Raw genomic sequence first — 18,716 nt, 5'->3', positions numbered from 1 at the left:
CGTGAATGGTAAGCTAACTTATAATTAGATCATACGACTTATTTTTTTTTTAAATAAGTAAAGACACATGTTTGAACTATTAATTAGTTTACCAATCAGTTGGTAAAATCCGCCCATAACAATATTTATAATTATTACTGCACAAGATGAAGTATTTGTCTAAATATTTATTAAAATTCTTATAAGAAACTTAATGTATGTAATTGTATTGTTATATATATATATGTTTAGTTATATATATGTATATATATGTGTGTAAGAGTAACTCATGATATGGGTGTCCCACACATCGACACACGGATCCGTTTAGGGCGTGCAACAGATTGAGTGAATAAATAAGTCCAATACTGTTTGACCATATGTAACTGTTAACTTATGTTGTAAGAAAATGACCAATCGCAGTCGATTATTCTTGTTTTAGGCCTAACGAAAATATATTAATCAAAATATTAGACTGTCAACTTAAAAACGGGCTCTACCAACGAATTTCCCAAAACTATCACTCTCTCTCTCTCTTTCTCTCTCTCTCTCTCTCTCTCTCTCTCTCTCTCTCTCTCTCTGTGCCCCACCCTCCCTTAATAAAAATATAAAAATATAACAGCAAATATAAAAGTATAGAATATTAGAGTCTTCATCATCATCGTAAGGGTGTACTACTGGATTGTTTTCTGCATTTGTTGCCTCTTGGTTGTTTCGTTGTCTCCTACCTTCTGTACGTTTGAAGCGTGATGTAGCTTGAGCAAACCATATTGAGGCAGCTTCTATTTGCTTATCAGTGCATTGTGTTAGACACATTACGTGTACAGTTTCTAAAATAAAACAGAAAATTTTTTTTAAATATACCCTTTTTTATAACCTTGTATTTTGTGCATTTTAGGGCAATCACAATAAATAAAAATATATTTATTATTATTATTATTGATATAGTTATGCGCCGGCAAAATATTTACTTATAATTAATTTTGATGTCAACAGTTTATTAAAAGCTTTTTTCCCTTTTTTTCCTTGCCAATTATATTTTATGGCAAGTACATCTTCAATTAATTTGCTAAGAATTGCATTCGTAGCTGACGTTATTGTGTTTCCACCAATAATTTTCAAAGAGGAAGTCTACAAAATAAGGTTATTAAATAAAAAAAATACTTAGGATGAGAACTCAATGAAAGAGAACATAGTATAAAAAAGACAATTAGCATGTACATGTTGTAAAATAGTTGCACTGAAACTATAACAGAAGAAGAAACCCAAATAGAAATTATTCGTCAATGGACAAGTATTTTCTCGCTGAGGAAACGTGTTTTTTTGTTTTTTAATCAGAGTAGGAAACTATTATCAATTACTTTACTACTATTGTTTAATTAACTCAAAATCTTAATATTTTGATTATTTTGAGTATCCATGTAATTTCATATTTCTATTAAAGTATTTCAGTTTGAAAATATTTTATACAAGAACTAATAATGTTAATACACAGAGTGTCTGAAAAATTTTGGATCAGCCAATTTGTGCAGGTAGAACAAATGAAATTGAAAAAGTCATAAAATTTTCCAAAAATTGCAATATAGTTGTATTATTGCTATGTAGTTATATTAACTTATTAATTAAAACGTTTGGGGAATGAGTGCACGGGAAGTTGTAGGCCGGACTCGATAGAAGTATAACAATAAAAAGATATAAGCGGCAATCAGCTAGTTGTAATCTTTAATTGTTACGAATATCTATTTGTCTTTATATTGTCGTTATACTTCTATCGAGTCCGGCCTACAGCTTCCTGTGCGTTTATTCGCCTAAACGTTTTAATTAATAAGTTAATAATATTGCGATTTTTCGAAAATTTTGACTTTTTTCTAATTTCATCTGTTCTATCTGCACAAATTGGTTGGTCCAAAATTTTTCAAACACAGTGTATTATATATATTTCTATTAAATGTTATAAATATTATTACAAAAAAAATAAGTACCCACATATTTTGCTATGCTATGCATTGTGATGCAGTTGATAAGTGCCTCCCACAATTGTCGAAGTGACAGTCGACTGTTAAATATTCAATTAACTATTTTTATTATTAATTATCGTTTCTTAGCTTACTATTTTCTTGAAAAATTTGGGATTTTGTAATTTTTCTTGGAAATTGGTATTTCTTGGTAATTTTTAATTGGAATTTTTCTTCAAATTTTAATAATTCTTCTTCAGTTTGTACAGGAATTGCAGAGTCTTCTTCGTTATTTTCTTCGTTTTCTTTATTTTCAAGTTTACTTACTCGATCTCCTATATTTTTAGTTCTTCTTAATAAGGTCACCATACTTTTAACCATAAATTTCTTGTAATCTGAAAACATTGTGCTCTCTTAATATCTTTTTTTGTTAAAAATATGTACGCTCACGCGATGTGATTTTATATAACAAATGTTATCAAAGGGAGATATATATCATCAATAATATTACCCTCAGTTAATATTTCTTCTATAGGAGAATCAGAACGTCTGGAATGATGAAATGATGGTGACCATGTTCCAATTGATGTAGTTGGTGTATTATATACAGTTTTATCATCTGCAATTATTTATAATTGAGTTATTTTATAGATGAATTATAAGCAGACTAGCGACGTTACTTACCGCTTACCGCTGGGACTCCATTCTGTATACGTCTACCGACAACTATCGGTATCGTTTACGGCGTTGTGCAGTTTTTTGTTATACGAAAAAGCTGCGCAATGCCGTTAACATACCGATAATTGTCGGTAGATGTGTATATAATGCAGTGCAGAATCGAGCCCTATAAGCTCGATAAGCGAAGCAAACTTCGCAAGTCTAGTTCTAAGTCATACAATGTAAAGTTATAATAATATATGATAAGATAACTTTCAATAATATATCAATAATTTTTTCGTATTCTTGCAGTTTTTTTCCTTTCGGAAAGTTCGTTTTTCTATTTAACAGCGCAGAGAGTTGTATATATTTATATACTTATATATAAATAAAGAGATAGTGCTTTATACTACATATACTCTCATGCACATACACACACACGCACATAACACACACACATCATGGTCACGGCGTAACGTTGCGTGTATATATGTATATATATATGTATATATAATAAATTATACTTTCTATTTCGTCAAATATTTATTTATATATTCACCTTTCTCTTTTTAAATGAAAAATTTCAATCAAAATTTCAGAATATATTATAGGTTAGGAACTATTTAAAACCCAACGCACGTCGCCACCATCTCGATCAGCTGATTGAGTGCAAGGCTTGCTGCGGATTTGCTGCCAATTTGCTCTCGTGTCTTGTGCGCAAGTGTTGCTCGGTATTTGGTGCCTATTTGGTACAAAGTTATGCGCTACAAAACTTGCGTGGTTTTTGCTGCAAATTTGTTACAAGTTACCCGACACCAAGCCTTGATGTCAAAACACAAGCCTAAAGTGGACACAGTTGGCTACGGTTTTGGCATCAAGTTTTGATCGAACTTGCTGCCAATTTGCGCTCAATTTGCACTCATTTTGCTCACTGGGGGATATATATGAACATTTTTTAACACTACATATTGCAACCTCAATACTAATAAGTCCAACATTAATAACCAATGACGAAAATATAAAATACGCGGATTATTTGCTGGCTTACTTTGTGCAAGGTTTTCAGATTCTGTTTGGAAAACAATTCGTCTCTCACAACGTGCACAATTTATTACACTTAGGTAATGAAGTACGAAGAAATGGTGTATTGGATAACTTTAGTTAGCGCTTTTCCATTTGAAAATGTTTTAGGGGGTCTAAAAAATTAATTAGAAAACTCGGAAATATTTTGCAACAAATAGCACGACGATATAATGAACGGCAATCTACAATATTTCAAGAACTATTCGTGCCTACATGTCAACTAAAATATGAACATCATTTTGGACCACTTTTACCTGAATTTTCAGTTAAAAATATAATACGATATAAAATACTGCAAACGGACACGTATTATCTTAACTGTGATGATACAAGTAATAACGTTCTTATGTTAGACAATAAGACAATTGTAAGAGTTCTAAATATAATGAAAAAGGAACAAATGATATTGTAGGGCACAAATGCAATATTATTAGCAGCATATATGAAAGACCATGTTCTTCAGTAATATTGTCCTTTTTTTCCGTTGTGAAAGATGATAAATTAATTTATTCGTGTATTACACAAATAATGTGTAAGATGTGGACATTTAAGAACATAAGAAATGAATTTATTGTAATACCACTACGACACAATAAAAATTAAAGAATAACATTTTAATAATTTGATTCTTACAATTTCCTTTCCCATTTAGTGCGTACTTAAGATAGACACATATAGAATAAAAATAGAAGCAGAATTACATATATAATTATAATTATAAACATACTGTGTGTCATTTATAATTATTTTTATCAATATAGTTAAAATAGGGGTGGTCACAGATGCAACACAGTGTAAAACGGACACAGCAACTGTGATGGGATGATTAGGGGTGCGTTCGGGGAGCACGCTATCACGGAACAAACGCTACGCTGATAGATGCGTTCGGAGAGACTATAAGCAGCTTACGCTTTCGAGCTGCTCGAACGTTACTTGAGTGAATTTATCGTTACAATATGGCTGATGTTGGTGCAAATATGGATAACCAAAAAAGAAAAAGATTATTAAGTCTTTTACTCTTTGCTCTGAGTGAATTAATAAAGTCTTCATCATCTGATGACGAAGAAGAGTTGGATGTACTCATTAATTTAAAAGTAGGACGTCGGAAGAAACTGCCAAGACTACAAAATTATGTGGAAGAGGTGATACCTAGGTGGAAAGATCAAGAATTTAAGTCGCATTTTAGGTAATGATAAATTATCTTTAATTAATTTTCAAAGTTCTATATATACATCATAGAATGGTGAACATATTTCACATTATGTATTTATTTATGGTAGCTCAGTAAATACTGCAGCAAAGTAAATGCAATATGTATTTTATTACATTTACATTGTTACGTGAGAAATTATAACATAAATGTAATGCAATGTAATGTAATTTTTCAATAATGTCATTTGAAATTTCAACAAAAAGTGTTTAGTATAGTGATATTCGGTATTTATTGGAAAGAAATTAGCTAAATTTTTCTATTAGCATATTCGACTGGACTTGGGTTCACTTGGGTTAACCCATGCTGGGTTAAATAAACCCAGCTTATTGGTCGAACATGTACTATATAGTATAGTATAATATACGTTCGACTAATAAGGCCCAGTTCCACAACTTGCTTTAAATGGAGTTTAAAGCTAAACCGATGGTTAAAAGCAGTAGTATATACTTTATGGTTAAAATTGCTTTTAACCATCGGTTTAACTTTAAACTCCGTTTAAAGCAAATTGTGGAACTGGGCCTAAGTTGAGTTTATGTAACCCAGCATGGGTTAACCCAGGTCCAGTCGAATACGCTGTATGTCTGTACTAATTTTAGTTCTACACACTTCTTATCTAGAATATCCAGAGACACTTTTGAGTTTGTACTCTTGATAATTGCCCCAAAACTTAAGATAAAGTATCCAGGGTTAGGAATGATCTCCCCAGAGAAACAGTTTTTTATTGCTATTTGGCGAATGGCTACACCAGATTCTTACAGGTTAGTACATTATATCTAATAATAAGACCTACTCAAGGTAATGTTGCATTTTTCATTCATAAGTTTTTTAATCCTAGATCAATATGTGAAAAGTTTGATATGAGTCGATCAACAGCCTTATTAACAACACGTCGAGTTACCAAGATACTTGCAGATTTAGCACCAGTATTAATTAAATGGCCAACAGGCAACGCTATCCAAGAAGTTTGGACAGGATTTGAAGTAATTAGTTCCTTCCCTAAAGTCATAGGAGCTATCGATGGTACTCACATCAATATCCCATCTCCACATGTACATCCAGAAGCCTATGTTAATCGGAAAGGTCACCATTCCATTCAGCTACAAGTTTGTAATATATACTTAGTATATTAGATGGAAGAATTTATCCTCCTCACTATATTGTATATATTGAATATATCGTACTTAATATTCTTTCAGGGGATCTGTGATCACAAAGCTCGTTTCACGCACTGCTATATTGGACATGCAGGTTCTGTGCATGATCAACGCGTTTTTCGTCAATCAGAAATTCAAGATGCATTGGGTAACCCAGAAAAATTTCCTGATGATTCCCATTTACTTGATGATGCTGCATATAAAATTCATGATAATTTAATGGTTCCATATCGTGATAATGGTCATTTGACTGAACGACAAAAAAATTATAATTTCTGCCATTCTTCAGCACGAATCGCCATTGAAAGAGCATTTGGTACCTTGAAAGGTTGATTTAGAAGTTTATTACACAACCATGAATCGGACTGACTTAGGCCGGTATTCATAGTCAGGTCTTATATTTAAGACCGTCTTAAGTTCATTTTCAGATACCCCATAGCCAATGAAATGATTTGTATAGCATCTGAAAATAAACTTAAGACGGTCTTAAATTTAAGATCCGATTATGAATACCGGCCTTAATTGCTCATTATATTGCTTGCTTGTTGTGTCATGCATAATATTTGTATACTAAGAAATGATGATTTTGACATTGTTTTATTAAATAATGAAGTAGATAATGATATTCCTCGTCAAGTTGCTGCAGATGATACAACAGGTGTTCTGAAAAGAGATTTAATTAGCCAAAGACTTCCAATAAGACTCATATAAATCTTAAAACAGTTCTAATTTTGCTAGGAATGCAATGTATTTTTTATTTTAAAGAAGTTTACAAGTTATTATCTTTTATACTTTTGTAACATAGATATAAACTAATATGTACATGTTTAATAAAATTAAGATAGTATAACATATAAAAGAATTCTTTATTTATTTTTACAATAGTATTATATTTAAAAATTGCCATTTCCGTGTTACTTCTAAAATAATAAGTACATCCTCTTCGTTATTAATTCATTTAGGACAAAAAGTAAAAGAATAAAATGAAAGATACATTTTGTTATTGATATTAGTTTTATAATAGTTTATAATTAATTTTTAACACATACAATTACTCCCCTTGACAGAATAAACATAAAATACTTTGTATTGTCTTGAAGTACAATAAAAATAAAAGCAAGTTATATATATGTAATATTGTTGGTTACACATAAAGAACTAATATCACCAACCCTGCTTAACTTAATCGGTCGACCAAGCATTAATATTAATTAATCATTCTCTTCGACAAAATAAAAATGAAATACTTTGTATTGTCTTGAGGTACAATAAAAATAAAAACAAGTTACATATATGTAACACTGTATAAGTAATACTAAGTATAATGTAATACTTAGTTATACATAAAGAACTAATATCACTAACTCTGGTTAACTTTTTCGATCGACCAAGCAGCAAAATTAATGAACCAATTTATTTTTCTGATCAATATAATTGATTAATTTTGTTATAATAGACTAATTAAGTTAACTGAATGTAGTAATTCTGTTCCACATAACTTTCATCAGAAATATTTACCAAACATTTTAATTGTTCCAACATAGAAAGAAAAATCTTATTTTATATATCAGTGTTCTTAACATTAAGTATCACTTATGCATTTAACCATTATTCAATTTATCACAGATGTACGCAGGAAGTTATTAATCTCTTGCTATTATAACTGTTATTTGTACGATTTTCACAACTTTATGCGTTGCGTCTATGACCATGTTTACGTAATAACTTTATCTAACTAATTAACTATATTATAAAAATATGTATGTATAGGCATAAAGTTGAAAATCGTCAAAATAATTCAAATTGCAATGGGAAGACATTAGTGAATACTTATGTGTATAAACTTAATATTAATTATTAATATTAAAAAATAAAGCAAATTTTAAGAATATGTTTAAAATATTAAGGAAGACAGAACACAGTATAATAGATGTACCAGCTACTATACTATATTTTACAAAACTAAATAAAATATTAATTGTACTAAAAGAAGTAAACAAGAAAATAAATGGTATATGTTTTATCAAAAACAAAGGAAACAATCTTATAATTTGTACTACAACTTCGTTTTATCTTTGTTGCATGTAAATTAAAATAAAAACATTTATAATTTGTCTAAAATTTTACCCATGAATTTTAGCATTTGCTTTTCAAAGTCCATGTTTTCTTTGTGCCTCTGATCATTATTGTTCTCAGCCAATTTCCGACTTTGTAAAATTGATTCAGCAATGTTTGATGTACTTTCTTGTGCCTTGTGCTTCCGACAATTTGAATAGCTTAAATTTTTATTACTTGAGTTTGCATTGTTACATATATTTGCATTTGATAAGTTAGATTCTCTATTAGATCTAGAATTAGAACACATACTGCTTGAAGAGGCTATTGCTGGAGATGACATAATAGATCGTTCACCAAGCAAAGATTCCATGACTTCCATATAAGGCCATGTTCTAAGATTATTCCCTGATTTGCTATTGTGATCTTTTATAGATTTATAAGTTCGTTTCATTCCGTGAAATTTTGAAAGACATTGAGGTTCAGTGACATTATAGCCTTTAACAAATAATACTGATGCAATATTATTCCATACTTTTTTCTGGGACATTTTACCCGATACAATGTTATTTTTTTGCAGCCGATACTTTTCTACCAGCAATAGAATTGCCGCATGAGACCATTTAAACATTGATTCATTATTATCCTCAGAATTGGAAGACTCCATTGACAGACTTGCTGCATCAAAATCTGAATCTTGTGATTTTGCTCTTTCTAGAAGATAAGTAGTAAATATCGTATCTAAAAGAATAACGAATAATATCTATATATTAAAGGAGACATAAATCAATCACACTCTTTTATTATAATCTAATTTATTAATTTCCATTATATCAACTGATCTATCTTCTATACTTGGATAATTATTAGCATATAGAATACTTATATAACCTCTGTCATCATAATTACCATTTTCTGCACGCGCTGCATCATTTGGCGATACTTTTATTGTGTATGTCACATCGTTTTCATCTAAAAGATGAATTTCGACATTTTCAGATATTTAACTAAGTGGTTGAGCCATTGTGAATACAGTTTCTCACAGTTTAATAAATTGTTTTTATTTGACTTTTGACGCAATTGGTTTGTTCTTTCTGGTTGCACTGTTGTAATTGGTGGAAAGAACAGCAGTTAAAAAGAACAGATCATAGACTAACACTTTAAAGCACAATCGAGCGTTCGAGGAAAGAATAAGCGCCAATTAGCGCTAATAGCATTTGCTGCCCTACCTCGAAAATGATAGCGAAAAATTGCGCGAATAATGACGTCACGCTGCTTTGAGAGTGATGTCATTATCGATTTTATAGCGCCACAAAGCGTCTCCTCGAACGGTCTTAGATACTTATAGCGTTTTTCATTGGGATGCACTGAGTGCGCATTAAGAACTCGTGGAGTTTAGGCGACACTACCCGAGTTTACCGACAGTGCAAGTTTTTTTGCACGCCCAATGAAACACTCATGACTTGATGAGTGCGCATAAGAACCGATTCGCCTCGGATTGAAAGAAAATATATGCATTAACGTAAACTTCACTATGGAACAATCAGAAGAATTAAGCATTTCTTTCAAAGTCAATAATGACATGCTCTCGTTAAAACTTCTATCAAGCGAAACAGAGTTATACAATAAAATAATGAGTAAGTATAGAATTATATAGGACTTGCATGATTTTGGATTTTGAGGTTATTCCCGTAGTATAAATAAATTGTCGGCAAAGACATATGTACTTATGTACATAATAGTTTTTGGATATTGTCTACTCGAAAAACTTGAATGCATATATAACCTCTTGTAAAGCTTGTAAAACACAATTCATTTGATATTCAAAAATATATACATAAAAGAATATTAACTGAATATTATTGATTCTTGTGTCAATTAATTTCAGATGACGATACCTATAGCATACAATATATAAAACTTGTGATTAAAAATGGATTGTGTGTTCTACATGGAAATCAGAAAATTGAAGAAATATCTCGAGTGATTGAAGATGAGTAAGTAAAATTTTTTTGAGATGTATTAATTGCAAGCTATCAAAATCTTCCGAAAAAGCACATTAAGAAGTTAAGAGCAAAGTTTATTTTATAAAATATAATTACCATTTTATTTTACAAGTTTACTTTAAAAAAATAAGTAAGTTTACTTTAGGGTAAACAGGAACTCTTCAGTTTCTTACATACATATATTAATTCCAAGCAATCTTGTTTTTCATTATTTCTTCAAAGAATCAAAGTTCTACAGAATTCAAATGTACACAACAGAAAAAAAATTAAAAAAAAAATAAAGGGTAAGTCAGAGGACCTCTGCAACGAACTTTGACAAATTGTTTGGAAGGTCATTCTGAGTAAAAAATGTTATATGAACACAGGTCCTATTCTTAATATTTACATAGTTACAGAAGTTGTAAAATTTAGGTGACATGTACAGTTATGAAATGAATTTGCATTTATTTCTTCAAGTATCCTTGCGGACAGTTTACAGGAGTTGTTCAAAGTGTTTATTCTGAATCTGATTACTTTTATTACACCATCGTAGCAGTGATTGTCAAATTCTGTCGAACATTTGAGGTCTGTAAATATTAAGAATAGGATCTATATTCATATGACATTTTTTAATCAGAATGACTTTCCAAACAATCTGTCTAAGTTTGTTGCAGAGGATCCTTACTCACCCTGTATATGGCAGTGTAAAATGTCAATATATTTTGTATTACAGAGAACAATTGATATTCCACGCGAATATTCATGGTGATAATCGCAGCAATGAAGATCAGCTATCGGAGTAGAATAAAGAAAATGAAGCACTCATGTTTGAATCCTTTGAATCACAGGAATATGATCAGAATGAATCACAATCGCAGGAGTACGATAAAAAAGGAAAGAAGAGTAGCGGTAAATCTGTTTTAATAAAGCATTTACGACTATTCATAGCACTATGATAATGTACTATAAAATATGGTATTTGTTATATTCGAGCAGAAAATGAATACGATACGAAACGAAGAATGATACGTTAATAAATATAATCTAAATATGTTATTAACAAATAAAATACATACAATATATATGTATAATAGAATATATATAAATATAATATAAATGAAATAAATATAATATGAAAAATGTAATATAAAATATAAAAGATTTTTTAAAATCTTTGACTTCACAAAATTTTTACATTATTGTAATACCTACTAATAGGTTTACTGGTGCTATAATGTAGACTATTGTATTAATCATTAAACAACGTGATTTTCAGATTACTGGAGCAATTCAGGAACATCGTTTCTTCTCGATAAATATGAAACATATATGTCGGATATTGGTCCCATGAAAAAATTCAAAACTAAAAAATTGATGTGGGCGCAAATTTCAAAAGATATGCTGACGATGTTGGACGTATTAAAAACTCCTCTTCAAGTTGAAAATCGGTATAAAACCGTTCTCAAAAGGAAAAAAAAGCAGTTGAGAACAACTCTAAATCAGGCAGCTCTAGAGAGGATGTACCATTCGAAGAAGAATTGCGTAAAATTGCTCATTCGGACGATAGTATTGAGCCCGAGGTGTTGCGAAATGCAAGGAGCGTTAAATATCCTAAATTGAATACAAGAAATCTGCAATGATAGTGCCTCTACACATTCTACTGATAGCTCACCACCGAAGACAAAAAAATCGAAACCAAGTGATATTGATAAAAGGATGGAATACTGGAAAAATAAAGAAGCGGCAAAAGAAAGACGTCACCAAGAAAAGTTGAATTTAATACGGGAGTTGTTCGCCAAACAAAAGTAGTGGGAACTAAAGTAAGATGATACAGAAACAAGCAAATATTAAAAAAAACCAAAGAAAGACTAATGTAAAATCAGCCTGAACCATATGTTAATATGAAAGTTCCTAACTAAAACGCTGGATGTGATATATAATTTTAATTATTTTTTTTTCTCTTATAATTTTATACGTTTACTAATTGTATGTCTTTGTTTTTAATATTACTGGTTTTTAATATTAGCGTATGCATATTTTGATTTTCGCACTTTACGAAAGATATAGTACTGCTCAGACTATTAAGTATGAACCAGTATAAAGTAAACTTATTGTGTTATTTAATTTTAAAACAGTGTTATTTAATTTTACAATCAAACTTTTTGAAAAAGCGTGTATGTTAAAAAATTACATGTTTATGAAATAAATAAGAGATATAATATATGAATTTTGAAAAAATAATTAATATGTACGTGTTATAAAAAAAATATGCTTTGTTTTTATATGTTTTGCTTTTTATTGGAAAGTATGTACTTATTTGCCACAGGACAAATAAACGTTTGATAATTTCATATTGTATTAATTTTTATTTCATGGAAAAAGTACACTCATCAATTGGTTTCTTTTTACTTCCCCTAATCTTCGTAATAGAGCTTCTTGTTGACCTCTGCCTTCATTATTATAATCTTCATTGTTTTCTATAACAATATCAACATCAAAGTTATCGTTGTTGTCTATGCATAAGTTATGCAAAACGCAACATGATGTAATAAATTTTGATATTTTATCAACAGTATGTAGATCTACTTCGATTAATTGTCGAAAACGACCTTTCAACAGTCCAAACGCATTCTCGATCAATACTCGAGTCGCAGACAGCATTTTATTAAATTGTTTATCCTTTGCAGACAGATTTCCGTAGTCTTTAAATGGTATAATAAGCCATTCTCTTATTGGATACGCTCCATCGCCTAGAATGTGATATTTTCCGCCTTCACATATTCCTGGCAACTCGTCGCATATATCTGATAATTTGAGTACGCGCGCATCGTGAATTTTCGACGGGATTCCTGTAAATGTATCTATAAATCTCTTTCGAGCATCACATATGCCCTGCAATGTTATCGAAGGGATGTCATGTCTATTTACATATGTCGATTTTATTTTGTGGGCTGGCGTTCGGACTTTAATGAAAGTCCCATCAATGCAGCCAAGAACTTTCGGAAATCCTGCAATCTTCAATTTTATATACATATACATTAAATAACTCATTAGAAAAACATACATAAAATACAATAAAGCTGAAACTAGTAGTAAATTCGCATAAGCACTGTTTAGAACTAAAGAATAATAGAAAAATTTTTAGCATTAAATAATTAATTAACAAGAAATTGACATTTATTAAATAATAATTAAAAACTACTGCTTTCATAATTCAGCTATGAATCGGCTGCTAGCTTTAGCTTCATTAAAATACATTAATTAAATATACTTGAAGGAATTCGTTTGCAGTATTTTCTTTGTCAGAAAATTTGATGACGTTTCCAGCTATATCGCATAGAAAATCCATCATTTTTTTATTTTGTCGAAAAATCGTTGTAGCGCATACTCCAAATCTTTGTGCAACATCTCTTAAGCACACTTTATTTCCTGCAAACCTATACAAAGTAATATTTTTTGAAATCTTTTTAATATTATATATATATATATATATATATATAATATGAGTGGTGGATGAATTAAAAACTATACATGTATATGTAAAATTTACCACAAAAAAGATAAAACGTGTGATTCAGCAGAGGACGGTTTAATACCTCCGTGGCTTGTATCACCAGAATAGAACGTCGAATTTTCGAAATTATTTATAATATCATATGCTGTTGCCCTCGAAACTGGGATTTGAACTACAACAAAAATAAAAATTACTTTCTACTTTTATTTTCACAAGCTAAATTATAACAATAAACTTACGTCGTGATCGGAATATTGATGTACTATTTGCAAAAAGTTTTTCATTTTAGGAACAATTCGCCTCGGATTTCGAAGAAAATACTCATTTTCATCACTGCTGGATGAAGATGAAAGGAAATCCGAAATTATCACATACGTTTGTTCATTCAAAACATCTCTGTTCTGCGCCGCCATGTTTTGCACTCAACCGACACCATCTCTCCGAGCTCGTGCCGAATTTGTGCACGAAAGTGCAAAAACTCGACACTACATTTTCCAATGAAACACGACGCATGATTTTAATGTGCACTGAAATTCCCAATGAACCACATCGTCCACGACTAGTGCGCATTGAGTGCGCACTCATTTTCCCAATGAAAAACGCTATTATTGTGCGAATAGCGTGCTCCCCGAACGCACCCTAGATCAGTTATGGTTAAACTGGAAGCACACTCTAAAGGCTCGTCTACAATAGCTGTAAGAGTAAGGCTGTAAGGCTGTAACGTAAGCTGTTAGCGAATGAAAATATTTCATTTCGTGTCTTGCAACCTTACAGCCTTACTCTTACAGCTAATATAGACGAATCTTTATAACTCTAAAGGCTCGTCTACATTAGCTGTAAGAATAAGGCTGTAAGGTTGCAAGACACGAAATGAAATATTTTCATTCGCTGACAGCTTACGTTACAGCCTTACAGCCTTACTCTTACAGCTATTGTAGACGAGCCTTTATATAAAGGCATAATGCATAACGCACAGGGAAATGAACCAATCAGTATCCTTCATTTCAATCGTAGCAATAGGAATGAAGACTCTGATTAGTTAATTTCCTTATGCGTTGTACGTTATGCCTTTATGTAAAGGCTCGTCTACATTAGCTGTAAGAGTAAAGCTGTAAGGTTGCAAGATACGAAATGAAATATTTTCATTCGCTGACAGCTTACGTTACAGCCTTACAGCCTTACTCTTACAGCTATTGTAGACGAGCCTTAAGAGTGTATGCTTCCCGCTTTATTCCCTGGTACAATAAGCCAATCACATACCCCCCCATGCTTGGATATCTTTAACTGGAACTCACTCGTCAAAATACAGCCTAAACAGTACAGAATCTCAAAAAGAACGTCCTGCAGACATTCTTTGGAGGTATGTACTGTTTGGAAAAATACAATAATAAAAAAATATTTCTGGAATATTTTTGAAATATTAGAAATAAATCATTTCAAAATAATATTGCAATAATATTTTGCAACATTTGTTACATAATATTACAATTCCAATATTACTGAAATATTTCTGCAATATTTTAAAATATTACAATATTTCTGCAATATTTCAGAAATATTTTGTGCTGTAGGGGTATAGATTGAAAATTACAAGTGGACCAACTTAAATATTTAGATTACTTAATTTATTCGATTGCAATTTTCAATCCATAGTATCATCACCATATCGTTAAAATACCTTTAAATTAATACGGTACTGAGACTCCAACAGCGTTCGCTCAATGCGCATGCCCGGAAATTCTCTGGATCTCGCAGCACTGCTGTGCAGACAAGGCATTCATCCCGCGGTGCAACACGAGCCTATATTTTCATTTATTACAAATTTTCAAGAACCTGAATGCAAAATCGGGTTCTGTACGACCATAGATTCTAATATAAAGAAGATGCCCATGTAAGTCTGATAAGCAATGATGTCTGCGTGGCAAAATATCGTTTGGTGTAGATAACAAATGTAGCCAAGCTGCACTATCCCAGATAGGTAACGTGACAATTTCCCAAAAAATGGCGGAGACAAGATTAGTATCAACGAAAACCTCTAGATGACATAGTTTTAATTCCTAAAGGTTAGTAATATCAGAGAGAAGAAGGAGAGGTGTCATGGACCGCTTTTAGCCGAGCCCAGTGTGAGGCGCCCTCTGTACAACCGTGCACATGAACTACGATGCCAATATCCACCGCTCTTTTCTGATTCCCCCCCCCCATGCACACATAACTGGCTCAGTATATCCGTGTAGACCACGCGCTCGGCAATCGTCGGCGCGCCGAGCGACGCGGGCGAGAATATCTTTCGCTCTTTCTCGCTCTCGTTCTCGCTCAGCGACGCGAGAGCGAGGCTAATTCTTTCTGGGCTATAATCTGACAAGGGCTACTGCCAAACTTGGGGTCACTGATTTTTACGAGCTTTGGCAGAAATGTAGTATAGGTCTAGCAAAAGTTACTGTTAACCGGAGACGATGCAACACTCAAGCATTTGGGAGAAATTACAAATTGAAATTTCGCGATTTTAATTATTGCGCTATTTCAACATTTGCAGAGTTACTTCCAAGTGACGATGTGACGCAGCAGACTGGACGCGGTGCTGGTACTCGCTAGGTTGCGTGTTCGCGTCTACGTATTCTTATTTTTTTTATTTGTTCTTTTTTATTCTTACGAATAAAAATATATATATTACAGAAGAATAGGAAGATAAATTCATTATACAAATAACCTTTTCTATGTTTTATGAAGGAGAATTCTTGCATTATAATTCTTATATAGGGTGTCCCAAAAGTAACGGACCACCCTAATAACTTTTCAGTATTTAAGTTTCAAGGAAAATGATTTCAATAAAAGTTGTAGGAGGTTAAGTTGTAGGGGTTTAAGAGCTACCTTATGATAACCTTGACTTTGACCTTGACCCTATTTTCAAGGTCATTTGAAGGTCAACTTACGTTTTTTAAATAGGAACCCTTATTTTTTATTACACTGTTTTTTTTCTACTAGTTAGTTTTGACAACTTTTGTCTAAAACATTTTTTTATTTGTCTAATATTTTTTGAGATGTTTGAGGAAGATTTGATAACTCAATATTTAACTTACGATATCTCGCTAACTATTTGTCGGAAGAAAAAGTGGTACTAAACTTTCTTACTTTATTTAGTCTCAAGAATATATTGTTACAATAGCGTCCTGATTTTTGTTAATTTGATGATTTTGAAATTTCCAAAAGTCAGTAAGTTAACAATAGTTAGGGCGCTATTGTAACAATATATTCTTAAGCCTAAATAAAGCAAGAAAGTTTAGTACCACTTTTTCTTCCGACAAATAGTTAACGAGATATCGTAAGTTAAATATTGGAAAAGTTATCAAATTCTCCTCAAATATCTAAAAAAATATTAGACAAATAAAAAAATGTTTTACACAAAAGTTGATCAAATTAACTAGTAGAAAAAACAGTGTAATAAAAAATAAAGGTTCCCATTTAAAAAGCACAAGTTGATCTTCAAATGACCTTGAAAATAGAGATCAAGGTCAAAGTCAAGGTCATTATAAAGTAACTCACTTAAATCCCTATAACTTTTATTCAGATCATTTTCCTTGAAACTTCAATACAAAAGAGTTATTAGGGTAGTCCATTACTTTTGGGACACCCTTTACATTATATTTTCTTATTATGTTATATACTTCAATATCTATATATTATGTATTTTTATATAACATTACATATATATATTGTTGTGCCCACACCTTTGGGGAACGTATTGTTCCCACGCTCTTGGGAGAAGACTGTGAAGAAGGCATATAGAGAGTGTTTGACAGCTGTTATCGTTGTCAAGGAGTTTGTTTACTAACAACTGGAATAATAAGAGAGTCGCTCTAGTCCTGTCACAGCGTACGGACGTAAAGCGAATTCGTGCGATTATTTTGAGATTGATTAAGATCCGTTTTTCTTGGCTGTAAATAAAGCTTTTCTCGTTTAGTTTATCCCGAGTTATTTCTTTCACGCGCGGGCACAACAATATATATATATATATAAATTTTATATATATACATACAAATGTATTAATTAAAAAATACATGCAATATATACTAATTATATATAATTTATACCTTTTTTTGAATTGTGTGTCCATTTTCTTTCATAAAACGGCTCCTATAAAACGGCTTCATAAAAAAGGCTGTTTGTATAATGAATTTATTTTCCTATTCTTCTGTAATATATATATTTTTATTCGTAAGAATAAAAAAGAACAAATAAAAAAAATAAGAATAAGTAGACGCGAGCACGCAACCTAGCGAGTACCAGCACCGCGTCCAGTCTGCTGCGTCACATCGTCACTTGGAAGTAACTCTGCAAATGTTGAAATAGCGCATAGTTAAAATCGCGAAATTTCAATTTGTAATTTCTCCCAAATGCTTGAGTGTTGCATCGTCTCCGGTTAACAGTAACTTTTGTTAGACCTATACTACATTTCTGCCAAAGCTCGTAAAAATCAGTGACTCCAAGTTTGGCAGTAGCCCTTGTCAGATTATAGCCCAGAAAGAATTAGTCTCGCTCTCGCGTCGCTGAGCGAGAACGAGAGCGAGAAAGAGCGAAAGATATTCTCGCCCGTGTCGCTGAGCGAACACGAGAGCGAGAAAGAGGGAATATATATCTCTCTGTCGCTCGGCGCGCCGACGATTGCCGAGCGCGTGGTCTACACGGATATACTGAGCCAGCTATGTGTGCATGGGGGGGGGGGATCAGAAAAGAGCGGTGGACATTGGCATCGTATGCATTCATGTGCACGGTTGTACAGAGGGCGCCTCACACTGAGCTCGGCTAGAGTCCCTAGAAATCAAAGTCTGGACACAGCTACTATCCATCCTATTGGCAAGGACAAAATATGGCGGGACCAATAGGATGTCATGAATTTATACTTTGCGCGTGGTATTATTCAACTGGTAGGAAAGAAAGGATACAAACTTGTTGTTATAGTTTTATTGAAAATAAAAATGCAAATATACTTATAAAGACAATATATTATTTAACAATACTATGCATTGCCATAGTCTTACTGCTAAACATTTTTCCCTTGAGACCTCCTTTCTTACAATCAATTTTTATACGGAATAGTATATATCTCTTCATAATTTTATTAAA

At 31.9% G+C, this 18,716-nt stretch overlaps 3 protein-coding genes, 1 long non-coding RNA gene and 1 pseudogene across 12 annotated transcripts; 2 read left to right on the top strand and 3 right to left on the bottom strand.

Moving 5' to 3' along the window:
- Positions 1 to 415: 415 nt before the first annotated feature.
- LOC109503758 (uncharacterized) lies at positions 416 to 3,657 on the bottom strand. 2 transcript variants are annotated; one of them, XR_003112942.1, is made up of 7 exons: positions 3,151 to 3,657; positions 2,619 to 2,819; positions 2,446 to 2,553; positions 2,262 to 2,329; positions 1,966 to 2,035; positions 951 to 1,110; positions 416 to 809 (listed from the first exon to the last, which is right to left on the bottom strand). It is a non-coding gene; the product is annotated as an uncharacterized LOC109503758 (long non-coding RNA). The 2 variants fall into 2 exon arrangements; XR_003112941.1 differs by lacking the exon at positions 1,966 to 2,035.
- Positions 3,658 to 4,526: 869 nt separating this feature from the next.
- On the top strand, positions 4,527 to 6,420 carry LOC112588583 (protein ANTAGONIST OF LIKE HETEROCHROMATIN PROTEIN 1-like; annotated as a pseudogene).
- Positions 6,234 to 9,437, bottom strand: LOC112588586 (uncharacterized). 3 transcript variants are annotated; one of them, XM_025298964.1, is made up of 5 exons: positions 9,326 to 9,437; positions 9,006 to 9,199; positions 8,169 to 8,837; positions 6,584 to 6,704; positions 6,234 to 6,361 (listed from the first exon to the last, which is right to left on the bottom strand). In XM_025298964.1, the coding sequence occupies exons 3-4, from the start codon at positions 8,761 to 8,763 to the stop codon at positions 6,592 to 6,594; spliced, it is 708 nt and encodes a 235-aa protein (XP_025154749.1). In that variant the 5' UTR covers positions 8,764 to 8,837; positions 9,006 to 9,199; positions 9,326 to 9,437; the 3' UTR covers positions 6,234 to 6,361; positions 6,584 to 6,591. The 3 variants fall into 3 exon arrangements, with proteins under 3 accessions (XP_025154749.1, XP_025154747.1, XP_025154748.1); XM_025298962.1 differs by having other exon boundaries at positions 9,006 to 9,426; XM_025298963.1 differs by having other exon boundaries at positions 8,169 to 8,810; positions 9,006 to 9,426.
- Positions 9,438 to 9,458: 21 nt separating this feature from the next.
- On the top strand, positions 9,459 to 11,868 carry LOC112588587 (uncharacterized). Of its 3 annotated transcripts, none has more exons than XM_025298969.1 (4): positions 9,459 to 9,733; positions 9,985 to 10,093; positions 10,815 to 10,990; positions 11,358 to 11,868. In XM_025298969.1, the coding sequence occupies exons 1-3, from the start codon at positions 9,631 to 9,633 to the stop codon at positions 10,882 to 10,884; spliced, it is 282 nt and encodes a 93-aa protein (XP_025154754.1). In that variant the 5' UTR covers positions 9,459 to 9,630; the 3' UTR covers positions 10,885 to 10,990; positions 11,358 to 11,868. The 3 variants fall into 3 exon arrangements, with proteins under 3 accessions (XP_025154754.1, XP_025154752.1, XP_025154753.1); XM_025298967.1 differs by having other exon boundaries at positions 9,474 to 9,733; XM_025298968.1 differs by lacking the exons at positions 10,815 to 10,990; positions 11,358 to 11,868 and adding an exon at positions 10,325 to 10,808 and having other exon boundaries at positions 9,542 to 9,733.
- Positions 11,869 to 12,429: 561 nt separating this feature from the next.
- Positions 12,430 to 14,247, bottom strand: LOC112588585 (putative nuclease HARBI1). Of its 4 annotated transcripts, XM_025298961.1 has the most exons (5): positions 13,835 to 14,243; positions 13,632 to 13,767; positions 13,353 to 13,518; positions 12,691 to 13,096; positions 12,430 to 12,558 (listed from the first exon to the last, which is right to left on the bottom strand). In XM_025298961.1, the coding sequence occupies exons 3-5, from the start codon at positions 13,431 to 13,433 to the stop codon at positions 12,452 to 12,454; spliced, it is 594 nt and encodes a 197-aa protein (XP_025154746.1). In that variant the 5' UTR covers positions 13,434 to 13,518; positions 13,632 to 13,767; positions 13,835 to 14,243; the 3' UTR covers positions 12,430 to 12,451. The 4 variants fall into 4 exon arrangements, 3 of the variants coding, with proteins under 3 accessions (XP_025154746.1, XP_025154744.1, XP_025154745.1); XM_025298959.1 differs by having other exon boundaries at positions 12,437 to 13,096; positions 13,353 to 13,510; positions 13,835 to 14,247; XM_025298960.1 differs by having other exon boundaries at positions 12,437 to 13,096; positions 13,678 to 13,767; positions 13,835 to 14,247.
- Positions 14,248 to 18,716: the final 4,469 nt, after the last annotated feature.

This window comes from Harpegnathos saltator, unplaced genomic scaffold (assembly GCF_003227715.2).
Source record: "Harpegnathos saltator strain DR-91 unplaced genomic scaffold, Hsal_v8.6 scaffold25, whole genome shotgun sequence".
Lineage (NCBI taxonomy): Eukaryota > Metazoa > Arthropoda > Insecta > Hymenoptera > Formicidae > Harpegnathos > Harpegnathos saltator.
This window is presented reverse-complemented; position numbering and strand designations above follow the sequence as displayed.